At 38.0% G+C, this 14,786-nt stretch overlaps 3 protein-coding genes across 4 annotated transcripts in view; 1 reads left to right on the top strand and 2 right to left on the bottom strand.

The window, feature by feature from the left end:
* Window positions 1–1,052: 1,052 nt before the first annotated feature.
* On the bottom strand, window positions 1,053–6,986 carry ttc4 (tetratricopeptide repeat domain 4). 2 transcript variants are annotated; one of them, XM_055213523.2, is made up of 11 exons: window positions 6,913–6,986; window positions 6,699–6,833; window positions 4,755–4,872; window positions 4,483–4,644; window positions 4,265–4,342; window positions 2,777–2,901; window positions 2,596–2,682; window positions 2,028–2,269; window positions 1,756–1,840; window positions 1,387–1,469; window positions 1,053–1,298 (listed from the first exon to the last, which is right to left on the bottom strand). In XM_055213523.2, exons 2-11 carry the CDS (start codon window positions 6,708–6,710, stop codon window positions 1,196–1,198), a joined length of 1,095 nt encoding a protein of 364 aa, XP_055069498.2. In that variant the 5' UTR covers window positions 6,711–6,833; window positions 6,913–6,986; the 3' UTR covers window positions 1,053–1,195. The 2 variants fall into 2 exon arrangements, with proteins under 2 accessions (XP_055069498.2, XP_055069497.2); XM_055213522.2 differs by lacking the exons at window positions 6,699–6,833; window positions 6,913–6,986 and adding an exon at window positions 5,021–5,343.
* Window positions 6,987–7,147: 161 nt separating this feature from the next.
* On the bottom strand, window positions 7,148–8,784 carry LOC129450620 (homocysteine S-methyltransferase YbgG). The gene is made up of 7 exons (XM_073870181.1): window positions 8,646–8,784; window positions 8,373–8,486; window positions 8,234–8,301; window positions 7,846–8,018; window positions 7,651–7,757; window positions 7,417–7,573; window positions 7,148–7,284 (listed from the first exon to the last, which is right to left on the bottom strand). Coding segments are annotated over exons 1-7 (624 nt in total). The 5' UTR covers window positions 8,649–8,784; the 3' UTR covers window positions 7,148–7,282.
* Window positions 8,785–8,821: 37 nt separating this feature from the next.
* nme7 (NME/NM23 family member 7) overlaps window positions 8,822–14,786 on the top strand; it is a 43,511-nt gene continuing 37,546 nt past the window's right edge. Inside the window, exons 1-4 of the mRNA XM_055213524.2 lie at window positions 8,822–8,961; window positions 12,114–12,215; window positions 12,304–12,470; window positions 13,922–14,032. Coding sequence (XP_055069499.1) covers window positions 8,959–8,961; window positions 12,114–12,215; window positions 12,304–12,470; window positions 13,922–14,032 — 383 coding nt within the window. The 5' untranslated portion in view covers window positions 8,822–8,958. The remainder of the gene's footprint in view (window positions 8,962–12,113; window positions 12,216–12,303; window positions 12,471–13,921; window positions 14,033–14,786) is intronic.

Genomic DNA, 14,786 nt, shown 5'->3' with positions numbered 1-14,786 from the left:
TTCAGGCATTTCAGGGCAAATAACATACCCATTTATTTATTATATGATATAAACACAGCATACAAAACAGTCACAACTTTTAAAAAATGTACTTAAAATATTCCAAGTGTACCGAAGTCAAACGATCGATTTACTTGAAGAAAAGATGCAAAAGTGATGACAATCCACTGTAAATATCAGATCTGGTGTACACTTGATTCAAAAACTTCCGCCAGAAGCAGCGATGATACGTCATTTATGATTGTGAAAAGGCATTGGCTCTTGTGTGTCTCGTAACCGATTGCATCATTATGTTAGCTAAGAATGTGAAGCGCTATTGGCTCTTGTGACCGACTACGTCATGCTGGTTTATGTTTAAATGAGATCTGACTGTGCGTTTTGATCACAGAGTTCTTCATATTAAGTAATCGTATGGCTTCAGTTGCAAGGTAGGCAACCCGAATGGTTTGTAATACTTTTATACTGTTTTATGCAATAAATACCTGTGACTGTACTTTTACTTGCGTGTTGTGTTTTATATGGTTGAGAAGTAGTTGGGTTTAGGGTAAGGGTTAGATGCTCCAAAATATCTTTAAAACCATAAATGTTTTTGAAACCATTTATACATTTACAAATTTATAAAATTAAATGTGTCTAATCTGATGTATAAGGCAAAAACCTTAAAACGTAACAACAGGTTGTATAAGCTACTGTCGGTAGAGGACACTAATCCCTTAATACGTCACTTTACGTCGTAATAAGGTGCTTGCACAAACAACCTATGAGGTCGTTATTTTTGGAGGACAGTCTCAAATGTTGATAAGAATAAGCTGGGAAGACTTAATCATACTTAAAAGCCTATACCAGGGGTAGGCAACGTCGGTCCTGGAGTGCCGATGTCCTGCAGAGTTTAGCTCCTGAATAAGCTAATCAAGGTCTAAAGAGTCACCTGAAAACTACTGGTAGGCAAGGCGAGGTTGGAACCCAAATCTGCAGGATGTCGGCACTCCGACGTTGCCTACCCCTAGACTATACCATACATTTTAGCTCATATTTCACAGATACAAGAAAGCTTTACAAAAATCACCTATGTAAAACAGGTGGGATACGGTTTATTAAACTGTACTTCTCAAGGAGTAGGGTGAGCAGAAACGTCCTTAATATCCATACAAGCTAATTTATAGCCAGTGTCTCTTTTTAGGATTGAAACAGAAAATCATTTCAGTCTCTGGACCTTTTTTCCTGATAAATACTGCTTACAAAATGGAGAGCCTGATACCAACACGATGAAGCTAGGGGTTCCTGCCTTCACAGTGCACCTGAATAAAAACAAAACAGGAAGAAGAACATTAAAGATACATTTTTAACTGTGATGAAACTACTGTAAAGAACTTCCTCTAAAAATACCTTTGGTTCTGAAGAACATTAAGAAGGGACTTTTCAAGATCAACTTGATAAAGGTTTCCTTTTTCATGATCCTCAAAGAACAGCTGAAAAAAGTATGAGAGGTTATGAACAGACACTAACCAATGATAGTTTGTGGTATTGCATCTAATTTAAACAAATTAAAAGTATAAGTGTAAGAGACATGGCAAAAATATAATCATAGTTTTTCAAAGTGAAGCTGCGACACATTGAATAATAGAACAGGACACCAGCCATAATTAACACACATAACTGTAAGTAAAGATAGATCATGGAGAAATTTTAGTTGTTTAAATATTGTCATATCGCACACACCCCTAATTAAAAGTAATACAGTGTCTCTGTACTAACCTGTAGATTTTGTGGCCGATATTTTCTTTCTGTATCCCATGGAGGCAGTTCTTCACCAAACATGACTGCCAAATGGTCTATAAAGCTATGCAACAGGAAATTATGCAAAGCATAAATAAAAACATTTTTAGGATTTAAAGAATAAAGCATTAACTTTCAAAGCAGGCCACCTTTGTTCAGAAAAATCCATAAGACAGTTTGATGCGATTTGTTTACTAGTAAAAGACTCTTCACACACATTCATATTGACACTTTTTGACCTCAGAACAAACCTGGAGTTTTCACAGAAAGCAGATATAAAGTCAGTCTGGCTATGCTCAGGGTAGAGGAACAACACTGGCCAGTGAAGGAGACCCTGCTCATCCATATAAACACGAGCTCCAGTGGCCTCCTGAGATCCGATTCCATCAAGTTCCAGATCAGCGAGAGCTCTAGATGAACCTCCATCATCATCCTCACCATCTGAAGCTCTGTGTTGTGATGGCTCGGGCTTTAGGAGTTTAATGCCCCGCTCCTTAAGAAAAACAGTAATTTAAGATTTAGATCCTTCAAGTAATGCTTTAATTAATGAATCGAAGCTACTTTCACATTACAGCTTATGGTGTGGACCTAAGCTGCTCTGACACAAACATTAAAGTTCTGTTTATTTTGTTGGTGAGAAATAATCATGTGGTAAACCAGATGCTGATTTGTACCATGCTTTGGACCCAAATAATATAAAAAATGTTGTGAAGACCAGAGGAAGGATGGTGGAATCAAAATCAGACCTGGGCCAAGCATTTAAACAAAGTGTGAAGAACACATTCGTGTCTGTAATACTTAAGGTCAAGACCATCTTACCTTAATGGCAGCTAACAATGCTTCCCTCTCATTCTTTTCCTTCTTCGCTTTAATTTGTGCTTTTCTGGCATCTCTCTCTGCTTCTCTCTAAAATACATACAGTATAATTCAATTGAACAAGAATTCTTTCAAATTACATATTTCTTAGTTATTTACATACTAGTACAAATACTATAGTAACCTTATGCTTGTCTGCTTTGGCTCTCAGCTCCAGTAGTTTTTTGTCAGTGGGGAGCAGCCTGAGACCCTCATCACACCACTCCAATGCTTCTGCATGATTACGTAGCTCCATACAACACTGTGCTCCTACACACGCACACACATACAATTGTTATTAGCCAGAACTAGCTAGAAATACTTTAATACCACAGTATATAAACAATGATCACCCATAACATTTTGACCACCTGCCTAATATTGCATTGGTCCCCCAAGTGCAACCAAAACAGCCCTGACCCGTCAAGACATAGACTCCATTAAACCTTTCTATCAGAACCAGCATTTATTTTTCAGTAATTTTAGCTCGTCTGTTGGATTGGACAACATGGGCCAGCCTTCACTCCCCACGTGTAACAATGAGCCTTGGCCGCCCATGACCCTGTCGCTGGTTCACTGCAGACCGGGAAAATCCCACAAAAGCTGCAGTTTTGGAGATGCTCCGACCCAGTCATCTAGCAATCACAATTTGGCCCTTGTCAATGTCGCTCAGATCCTTACGCCTGCCCTTTTTTCCTGCTTTTCCTGAATCTTTCTTGGCACTTGTCCTAAAAGTTCATGTGTTAGAAGCAGGGAAAAAATGGGCCAAATTGTGATTGACGACTGGGTCAGAGCATCTCCAAAACTGCAGCTCGTGTTCCTGGTCTTTAGGGGTCAGTGCCTATCAAAAGTGGCCCAAGAAAGAAAAAAGCGATAAACCGGCGACAGGGTCATAGGCGGTCAAGGCTCTTTGATGCACGTGGAGAGCGAAGGCTGGCCCGTGTGGTCCGATCCAACAGATGAGCAACTGTAGCTGAAATTGCTGAAAAAGTGAATGCTGGTTCTGATAGAAAGTTTTAGTGGACTGGGCTGTTGAAAGGGCTGTTTAGGTGGCAAAGGGCGGACCTACACAATATTAGGCAAGTGGTCATAATGTTATGGCTGATCATGTATAAAACTACCCCCCCCCAAAAAAGCAAAAAAAATTGCAAAAAAAACCCCAAACATCAGGATGACCCAAAACTGGGCTTTTTACTTACAAATTTAGCTTATATTGGGTAAATATTTCTTTGAATACTGTAAAGCATGTGCACAAGTGTTACACGTCACAACCCCTGTATATTAGGCTACAAAATAGCATATTTCCAATATTCATTTGGTGGATGTTACTATCCAAAGCTACTTTTATCAGTATGTGTGATCCCTTGGATCAAACCAACAAACTTTTTCCCTGCTAACGCCAAGAGCTTCAGACACCCTATTATTAACTCTGGTTTGTTTCTTGGAACAACAGTTATTTAGGTGTTCACATAGCTCAACTAGTAGAACATAGTGCTATCAATGCAATGATCATTGGTTTTACCCCAGAATACAAATACAAAAAATCTATAAATTCAATGCACTCCAAGTTGCTTTTGATAAAGGTGTGCATTGAATGAACGACTGCAAATGTGTTTAGTTAGGTATAACTCACCTCTTAAAATGGCTTTAATGTGGTCTGGCTTTAGTTTCTTAGCAGCTGTGGCGTCATTATAAGATGATCGCATGTTACCTAGAACAAGAAAATGTCCACTTACATACCTCAAACAATTAAATATAAAATAGCAATGGCATCAAAATGGAAAACTTCCTGATTAGTCAGGTGCATTTACAAAGAAATCGTTTTGCGTTTTAGAGAAATACTGACTGTACCTAAATAGAAATGCGCAGCTGCACGATTGGTGTATAGAACAGCATTGAGTTCCAGGTCTACACAGTTCTTCTTCAATCCTGCTGTGTAGGACACAACAGCTTTCTTATAGTTCTTCTCCTTAAAGTACTCGTTCCCCTCATCCTTCAAACTCCTGGCTTGCTCTGAAGAAGACATTGAAAAGGTTCGTCTATAATAATTTATTAATTGATAGCACTATACAACTACATAAAACTAAATCAAGACAACGTTACAAATAAAAGTCAAAGCCCACTTTCAGGTGTCCTTTCATCATCATGGATAATAGACTGAATGCAGGCAAGATCAGGATGTTTCTCTGGATTTATCTCCTCTGGAGCCGTCTTCATGAACATTGGCACTTTATCAAACTCCTGCGAAATGTACAGGTCTTATGTTTATGAAAACACAATGTATTGTACACAGGCATGCATTGTGATCTTCACTAACGTGAACCTGTCACGTTCGCGCACATCGACATCGTGTTATTATTGTGCCTCTCAAGAATGTGACAGCTCTTACCTCCTCCCAGTTGCTTTCATTAAACGCATTTTTGTATTTCCGTGTCTTAAATGTCTCCATAAATTCATCCATACCATCATCACTGTCCGGTGCTGCCATGCTTTTCTCTTTAAACGAATGACGTATGCGTAACTACTGCTAGAATAACAGCCGTAACGGATGCGTTTTAATATAAAGCCGTGTTTAAAAGACTAGCTGGGTTAAACTTAAAACTCCATAACGCTGTGGTCATGTTCATAAACAGTAAAGTACCACCACATGGCTGAAACAAGCAGCTGGGATTTAGATGCTTGACAGAGATCCGAAACGCTTTACCGCCACCAGCTGGTTTGGAGGACGACAAAAAACGATCTAGAACCATGCAGAATGCAGCTGCATGAAACACAGGTAGTATGAAAAATGAATCTATTTTGGGGTTGTCCTATTATTAAAAGTTTTTGGAAAGATATACATAAAGCCTTGGAAATTTTTTTAGACATCTCAGTCAATTTTAGTTTTGAGGCACTCTATTTGGGAAAGTTGTCAATGGTTTCCTGGGCAAAGAAAAACAAATATTTGTACAGAATTATTCTTGCTTTAAGTAAAAAAGCTATTACTAGATGCTGGTATAAACCTAACCCACCACAAATACCAGATTGTATTGACATTGTAAGAAATATCTTTATTATGGAGAAAATTACTTTTTGTATAAATAACCAAAAAGATATATCTGTTGACTTTGGGTCCAAATGGATAGAATATATAACTCCTATTGAACCAAATGTTGTTTTTTTTGTTATAGAACATATGGTTTGTGCTTACAGTAATATTGTATCTACATCCCCTGTTCTTTGTAAATAGTTTTACTACAATTGGATTATAATTTAACAAGATATTTTGATTGGTCTTTGACATGGAGAACTTTGAGTAGTTTTTTTTATTATTATTATTGTTATTTAATGCTGTAAAAATGACAAATGTCAAAAACTGCTATTGTAAAATTGTCTGACATCTCTTTTCAATAAAAAACTAAAATAAATACAAAAAGAAAAATGAATCTAACTTTTTCCCCAAGTTAAAGACATACAAATTAACAAACGTACGCGGAAACTGACCTTTTACTCCCTATACACGTTTCCGTTAATCAAAATTCAGAGTATTCAGTTGTGCATGAACTTATGTTTACTTAATTCATCTAGCAAATGCTTTTTCCAAAATGACTAACAAATGAGAGAACATTTTTAAACTTTTGTTGCAATGATAATATGTGTTGGACTACACTTGAAGCTACAGAAAGATGAGCACCATAGATGAGTGAAGGTTACGTGAAAAGTGACGTAATGGGCAATGTATGGTAACCCATACTTGGATTGTGACTTCTGCATTTAACATATCCCAGTGAGTAGTGTATACACACACACACACACACACACACACACACACACACACACACACACACACACACACACGCACACACGCACGCACACACACAATATTCTGGGAATCAAACCTGTAACCTTCAGATTAAAAGCCTGACTCTCAAAGCAGTAGGTCAAACGGTCACAATTTTAAATATCAAAAAGTCAGTTAGGGGTTAGATAAGTAAATGCAGCTTGAACTTCATATATAATATCAAACTCATTTAAATCTAATATTTTATTTATTTATAAATGTATTTATAAATAAAATACTGACACACCTTTTTAAACATCAAGGCATTATTTCAAATGTAATTGGGAAGTGGATATATCACACTGTTTCATGAGGTAAGGCTACATATGTAGCACATGCTTTAGCTCAGTTATATCAGCAGGACCAACAAAGCAGCAGCCACCTGTTGAGAGAAAGCATTGCACACCATTATTATTAGTTGGGAGCCATTACATGAGTTTAGTACAGTTAAAATTATTTACCTATCCACAAAGCCCCTTGCTCTTTCCAGTCAAGACTTAATTTTGCAAATGATGTCCATTTTTCAGTTCTTCCTCTGCAATTTACGCAATATCAATGGTTAAAACATTCATGAATTTACAGAGCCTTTACAAATACTTGAAATGCTTAAAATTGTATTAACCATACCCTGTTTCGGGATCCCAACCCTCTTCATTATTGGGATAGACCACCCAGCTCAAATCTGCTTTTTTGTGGGACATGGCTGACTCTAGAAGTGGTTTCACCAGATCAGGGGGGCAACAGTTCACTCCCACAGCAACCAGCTGTGAGGACCTACAAGCCACCTGCACTGCCTCAGAAAATGTCTTCCCACTCGAAATATTATGATTGTCCTGAAACAAATCGAGCATTATTCTAAGACTAGTACAGTTGCAAATCTCATTATTACGAATTTAATAATTTATCATTGATGGGGTACATACACATGTAAGAGTGCATGCATCTATTAGAATCAGTCACCTTACAGGAAAAGGAAAGCCAGGCTTTAGTTCCTGGGAATTCTTTGAGAACTTCTACCAATGCCTCTGCCTCTTTAAGACATGGAATTGTCTCCATGGCAACAAGATCGACTCCAGCCTTTACCAAACACTGGATCTGGGGACGATGCCAGTCTTTAAACTCCTAATAGAAGAAAACAGGCACTTAAAATTTTAATGCAGTGTCTGCTATGGTGGACAGAAAGCATAATTTTGCCTTACCTCCACTGTCATTTTTTCCTCATATGCCCCAGTATACTCTGATCTATCATGTAGGAACGCCCCATATGGACCCACTGAGCCGGCAACCAAAGGTTGTCTTCTGTCTTCTAGAGGACACATGGATTTTAAAATAAATATGACTTGTATTTTGGCTTTTTGAGATATAGCAGATTTAAGAGTTAGACTTGCACACACCTGAAACCTTGTTTTGAGACATGAAGTCTGATACTGCCTCTTTTGCCAGTTGAACTCCAGACATGATCAGCTGCCGAGCTTCCTCGGGCCCAAGACCAAGATATTTCACAAATCCTTCAATGCTGGCCTGATACGTGGCTGTTGTTATGACATCTGAGCCACTTTGGAGAAATCTTTTAAAAATAAATAATTATTTTCAGATTAGGAAGAACAATCAATTATTACTTAACAGCATACAGCAGACATAGACTGAGGCATAAAGTCATCTAGTGCCTAATATGTAGTTGACAAACAACATAAGCTTTAGCTTTAAGTATTTTACTGTAATAAACTTTTTTATTGTTCACTAAAATATCTCAGATGCATCAACAACCAAGATACAGAAGACCTATAATGGACATCCTTAATGGCCTTTGGGTCTGTATGCAGAATTCTTGCACTCCACAGTGGATCCCCCTGTAAACAAAATTTGCGTGAATATTTTTTCATTATTTAAACAAATGCGATGTCTGTGTTATGGTGCATACGTCTATTTGAAGTCCATTAACTTCAAGTTCGGTTCCCAGACCTCCATCTAAAATTAGTGGCTTGCCATCCATTTTAAATGCTCTTGTAGTATTATACCAACAGAACGGAAATCGCTGCAAAGAACCAGAAAACTTAGTATATAATCCAAAGAACCTTGTCCTAAAGTCTGAAACATTTAGCTTATTACTTTCGAGTAATAAAAAATATAGCCATCGGCATTATTGTTTTTCCAGCAAGCTTTAAATCAATAAACTAAACGTCAAATTCCAGACCATAACAAACCCACGTGTCAGTTGGCGGTAAAGGTCAGAAACGATTACTTCCGGTTTACTAGAGTCGAATAAGAAGCAAATGATTTGCTCTGTACAACGTATAAAAATACCCTTTTAAAAAACTAAGTGAGCTGAATGATAAAACACTTCGTGCTATAGGTAAAGATTTACAGGAGATTATTTGCATCGAAAGGTTTTGGGATAGCCTTTCTGATGTTGTTGCTATGGTGATGGGACTTCACACCGAAGCTATGGGAAGACAATCAACCGTCTGTTAAACAGCAGTCAACAAACCATTTCCTTTAATAAAAACATGGTAAGTGTGAGAGAAAGTTTTTTTTTCAGTTTATAATTGAAGCGATTAAGGATTATTCTCTTATGATCATAAATGTGGTTGTGTGCGATCGTTTTTATAGTTAAATGCGTGTTAACACTTACGAAATAACAGTAACATTAACGACTCTGAGTATCGCATGTGCTGCGTGCATGAAAATGTTCCTGTAATGTTAAACCTTTTCTTATCTATTGAGAGAGACGCGAAGTTTCGTATCAATTGAAAGTGGCATGACGTAGCTTGGCTATTAAAATTAATTAATTAATTTGTGGTTGCATCATTAATAAAATTACTTTCGTGTGTGGTGACTGCACTGGCCCAACTCTGTATAATTTCGATAGAAACAGGTTTTGCATTTGTGCTGTAGTCTTCACATTCTGGAATTCTCTTTTGGTTTGATCAGATTGATCTGCCACTAGATGTCAGAATTTACCTTTATAAAACTTTATTTCAAAACCTCAGTTTTCAAAAAGAAAACAACTGGCTCTCTTTTACATAGTGAATGTGGTTTTGACAGGTTTTTGTAAGCTGATTAAGTCTTTTCTACTAAATATGAAAACCGAATAGGCTTTCTTTCTAAAGAAAAGTTATAATAAAAATAGAGTGACCATAACAGTTCATCTGATTTAAACATTCAATGGAATAAAGGTTAGAATTTCATTAAGTAAACCAATGTGCTTTTTAAGTATCATTGCACAACCATCTAAACCTTGTTATTCTGTAGGTAACATAATACCTTTGCCCATCATCTTCTTTCTCTGTTGTACTCCTACGTTGTTTTATTTTCCAATTCACATTCTGTCTCCTTAAGTAGTGTACGTCTATCCATCTCCATGCAGACAGCGTGAAATGTTTGCAATGATAGCATAGCGCAACAGCGGGTGTCTGAGAAAGTTTTAGCCTCCGTGAAGAGGTCTGGGAGGAAAGCCCTATTTTTCAGAGTGTTAGAGGTAGATAAGCCCAGCTATTTCCAGTTTGGTCTGGCCAGGATCATTAGAAAGAAGTCTGTGATTTTGTTGTTCTGGTATGTTTATTTGAAGCCATGAGTCCCCTGAAAGTGCTCGCATTCCTGCTGTAAACACGTAGAAGAACAGTTTCGGGTTTCTATGACAGAACAACAGATACAGTAACACATTGAGTGTGCGCTTCATGGTTTGTTTATAGTACTAATATTAGAGAAAAAGGCTTAAGGTCTTATGCTTCCATCATTCCTCTTAGGTATTCAGAGCTGTCCTCGGGTAACTTTGGCTCAGGCAGTATGTAGTCATATAATAGCTCTCATTTTCACAAAGACATGGGGGTGAATACCTACTGAAACGTCTCAAGTCAAACTGGCAAAGTACCACAAAACAACTATCTATATTCTTTGCATGATTTAATAAGTAGAAAGATGCATTGTGAATTGTGTATGAATATGGTAATGGTTGATCAATTATTGAAAGTCTTAACCTGTGCCTCTGCTTTTTTGAGCAAAGAAGGCTGTTCATTGTCAGTACTATCTCTGTCACAGCTAAGTGAGGTAAAAATAGCCTTTGCTTAGGAAAGAGGCCCTGCTAGATTTAAGATAGACCACTTGGTTATGTTAAAGGGGCCATGGCATGAAATCTGACTTTTTCCATGTTTAAGTGCTATGATTGGGTCCCTAGTGCTTCTATCAACCTAGAAAATGTGAAAAAGAACAACCCAGTAACTTAGTTTTGGTAAAGCATTCTCTACAAGCATGTGAAAAAAAAGGTCGTTGAAATTTGGCCCTCCTTATGATGTCATATGGAGCTCTTATTATAATAATACCACCCCTTTATCCAACCACAGCACTGCAATTTAGTGCAGAGAAAAGCACAATTGAGCTTTAATTGCACCATCATTGTGATCAGTGTTTGAATTTCATCAGCTCATTTGCATTTTAAAGGACACACCCAAAATGGCACATTTTTGCACACACCTACAAAGTGGCAATTTTAACATGCTATAATACATTATTTATTTGGTATTTTAAGCTAAAACTTCACATATGTGCTTTGGGGACACCAAATATTTATTTGACATCTTAAAAAAGTCTTGTGCCATGGCCCCTTTAAAGGGATTCTCTGCCACCATGAAGTATGAAGACCTGAAAAGGCTGTTTTTGTTATGCTGTCATTTACATGATTGAGATGGTTTGAATGTTAATGATAATTTATATGCTTCAACTTGTAGGACTAGATTGCTGTTTGGAGTATTTAGTTATCAGTATTCCCCTTATGTTCTCTGTGTTACATGACCTGAATCATATGTGTCTCCTTTATGCCGGATTTCACCCACATGGTGGCGATCTACATGAAATGGAGATTAAACGTACAAACTTCCCATGTTATTTTTTTTTTCAAGGGCACCACTGAGTTTGTCAAGGTGAAACAAGGCACTTGCTATTACATTTTCCACTACATGGGACTTTTCAGATGTTTAAGAATTTATGATTAGATTTTCTAAGATGGTTATCAAAAAAAATGCTATATACCTGTCAAGCTATTTATTACAATGTTGTATGTTTTTTAAAATTCACATACTACTGTATGGACTCTGGACACTTTGACAAAATTGAAGGTAATACATTTACAGTAGAAAGTAATTTGTCTGTCCACCCCTTTGAGGTTTAATACACAAAGCACAGCAGGATTTTGGACCAATGAGATTGCACTATGGGTGGGGCTACTCAGCATTTGACAAACCAAAATACAAATCAAGCGAGTGACAACATTTTCATAGGTGGGTCCCCTCCTCCCTCATTTGCCCAACATCGGTTCTGTAGATCTAAAATATTAGCCAGCATGTTGAATATTGGCCAATAATGATCTTATAAAATGACCTTATCAACATTTTTATATCTCTAGTTTGTTGAATTTGAATTTGGGAGCAGCCGTTCAAGCAGCTGGATGTAGACTCCCATCTGCAGCGAGGCTTCTCATGGGATCAAAGGCTGACTTAAGGTCTGAACCTCTGACTCAGCATGTTAACAGGCCCAGCTGCCTGTCTGTGTTGAGGGTCAGAGAGCGGCTGTTGCAGCTCCCTGTCCAAGCAAGAGGGTCAGCTCAGTGACATTCCCCTGCCGGGCCTAGCTTCACTGTGTGTTTTGTTGTTTGTGTTGTGTTACACAGGAGGAACGCTTCGCATTTCTGGCTGAGTGGTACGACCCCAGCGCCGCTCTCCTGCGAAGATACCAGCTGCTTTACTACCCTAAAGATGGCTCTGTTGAGATGGTGCGTTGTGTTACTCAGATTTCACACTCTGACACACCGCTACAATTGAGCTTTGTGCCCCTTACAAAAGTCTTTGTCATTTATATAGTTTGATATGAAAAACCAACGGACCTTTCTACGGCGGACCAAGTATGATGACCTTCATGCAGATGATCTGTTTGTTGGAAACAGAGTCAACGTCTTCTCTCGTCAGCTGAACCTCATTGGTTACGGGGACCAATATACGACAAACAAACTGGGCAGTAAGAAGGAGAGGTACATTCCCAGAATAGCAATCATTTTGGCCAGATGGAAGCTTTTTTGTGTTGACTTTTAAATGCACAAACGCAGTCATAAAGTCATAGTTCACCCCAAAATGAAAATTCTGTCATTTACCCCACTCTCATGCAGTTCAGAAGACCCAAGTAGATTATTTTAATGAATGTTCTGGTTACTCTTTTTACATATAATGAGAAACTGGGTCTGCCAAGCTCCAAATGTCAAATAAGCACCATTAATTAATAAATAGTATAAAACATTAGGTTAGAGTGAGGAACAACTTGAAATTTAAGTTTTCCTTTAACTATAAAGAAGTTACACAGGGCAAAAATTTACTTTTTTACTTTTTGTTCTAATGAATCACACCATATCAATCACATTCACAACTGCTAGTTCTTGTTAAATTTATATTCATGGCACACCACCATGAATCTGAGAAAGATTACAGAGGGACTAAAGAGGGAGAATGTGGTGGTGTACGTTTTTCACAATATTACACACTTCTCAAAGTAATCTTCAACTGACACCTCTGGATGTCCCTGATGAGTTCACCCAAAAATGAAAATTCTGTCATCATTTACAGACTCTCATGTTGTTACAAACCTGTATAATTTTTTTGTTCTGATGAACACAAAGGAAGATATTTTGAGAAATGTTTGTAACCAAACCGTTCGTGCACCCCATTGACCTCCATAGTAGGAAAAAGAATACTATGGAAGTAAATGGAGTTCTCGAACGGTTTGGTTTAACTGAATCTTACATTTGTTAAAGGGGTCATATGATGCGATTTCATGTTTTTCTTTGTCTTTGGAGTGTTAAAAGATGTTTGTGCATATAGAAGATCCATAAAGTGGCAAAGATTAAACCATCAAACCCAAAGAGATATTCTTTCTAAAAGTGAAGGGTTGCCCACACCTTCTTAAACGCCTCATTCAAACATGCCCCCACATATCTACATCACTGTGTGGGAAGATTTGCATAACACCACCTAAATGTATATGCAAAGAAAGCAGGCACAACTTTTGTTCTTGTTGTTGTATTGTTGCCCCCGCCACCATGTCGTGGAGATGCTGTGCTTTGGGAGCTGATATTCCAAATATAGTTAAGGGGAGTAACATTTCTATCACACGCTTGAAGTATTCACTCAGTCACAACAACACACTGGATAGCTGGCCAATCAGAGAAAATAGCACTTTTTAGAATGATTTCACAAAAGGCCAGGCATAGAGAAGCAGCAATAATGTATGGTAAGTGAAAAAAATGTGTTTTTTTTACTTTAAACCATGTAAACGCATTGCATTACACCAAATACACCAAATCATTTTTAAGCAACATCATATGACCCTTTTAAATTTTTACTAGCCTAGACACATTGCTAATTTTGTTAAACTAATACTATAAGTGATAATACTAATTTTTCGGGGTTTTTTATCTTATGTCTTTTCCAGGACTCTGGCTATGATAAAGCCGGATGCAGTCACTAAAATTGGCGACATTATTCAGATGATATATGATGCCAACCTTATTGTCACCAAAGCCAAAATGACCAAACTTACATGGTAAGTTTTTTTTTTACTGCATCTTTTTACCACCGTACAATATGTATATTCCACAGATGCGCTGGCTCAGCGCTTGTGCTCGTAAGCCGAAACACGTCTGTGAAATAAACACGCCCAAAGTACCCCTCTTGCTCGGGACCATTCACCAAACAAACGTCCATATCCTGATCTGATGAGGAAATGTTATACAGAAAGCACAGCGAGAGTACAGCCACTAGTAGTCCGTCCAAGCTTGAATCAGTCTGGGCTTCTCTATGCAGCAGAGGCCGAGGGTTGCGGCGTCTTCCCGGGCTCCTCTACGCAGCCGAAGCCCAGGCTCCTGCCTACTCCTCGGGCTTCAGTTCCTCCATCTGCCTCAGCTCTTTGCTGTATTGTGGCTCATAAAGGTGCCACGAACAGCGGATTAGAGCATCACACTTGCGAAATCACCCTCTTCCATATCATATCGATTACCTTTTGCTATTATTATAACATGAAGTCTGGCTCGCTCCACAATGTCTTGTTAGCTTAGCTTAGCATAAAGATGGCGGCTGATTGTTTTTTCGTCTGTGTTAGTATATTTTCGTAAGACCCACCCACTGATCTGTAATAGGTCTGTAGCGTGAGTGCATCATTGAAAGAAGGAAGTGCAACACTGAAATCTGTATTTCTCCCGTCGTAGGGGAAACTGAGGGAATGATGCATGACCATTCAAAAACATGACTGGGGTTCTAACGATACAAAGCTTAATGCAAATCGGTGAAGTGTCCCTTTT

The sequence above is a fragment of the Misgurnus anguillicaudatus genome, chromosome 8 (assembly GCF_027580225.2).
Source record: "Misgurnus anguillicaudatus chromosome 8, ASM2758022v2, whole genome shotgun sequence".
Lineage (NCBI taxonomy): Eukaryota > Metazoa > Chordata > Actinopteri > Cypriniformes > Cobitidae > Misgurnus > Misgurnus anguillicaudatus.
This window is presented reverse-complemented; position numbering and strand designations above follow the sequence as displayed.

Bases quoted from the DNA above. Each gene is read 5' to 3' on its own strand.
- ttc4 (XM_055213522.2), bottom strand. From the start codon at position 5,119: ATGGCAGCACCGGACAGTGATGATGGTATGGATGAATTTATGGAGACA. The intron at 4,645-4,754 runs GTGGGCTTTGAC...TGTCTTCTTCAG, and splicing joins TGATGAAAGGACACCTGAAA to AGCAAGCCAGGAGTTTGAAG. The intron at 2,683-2,776 runs GTTACTATAGTA...TATGTATTTTAG, and splicing joins CCAAAGCAGACAAGCATAAG to AGAGAAGCAGAGAGAGATGC.
- LOC129450620 (XM_073870181.1), bottom strand. The intron at 8,302-8,372 runs GTATGCACCATA...TTTTGTTTACAG, and splicing joins TTAATGGACTTCAAATAGAC to GGGGATCCACTGTGGAGTGC. The intron at 7,574-7,650 runs GTAAGGCAAAAT...TTCTTCTATTAG, and splicing joins AGGAAAAAATGACAGTGGAG to GAGTTTAAAGACTGGCATCG.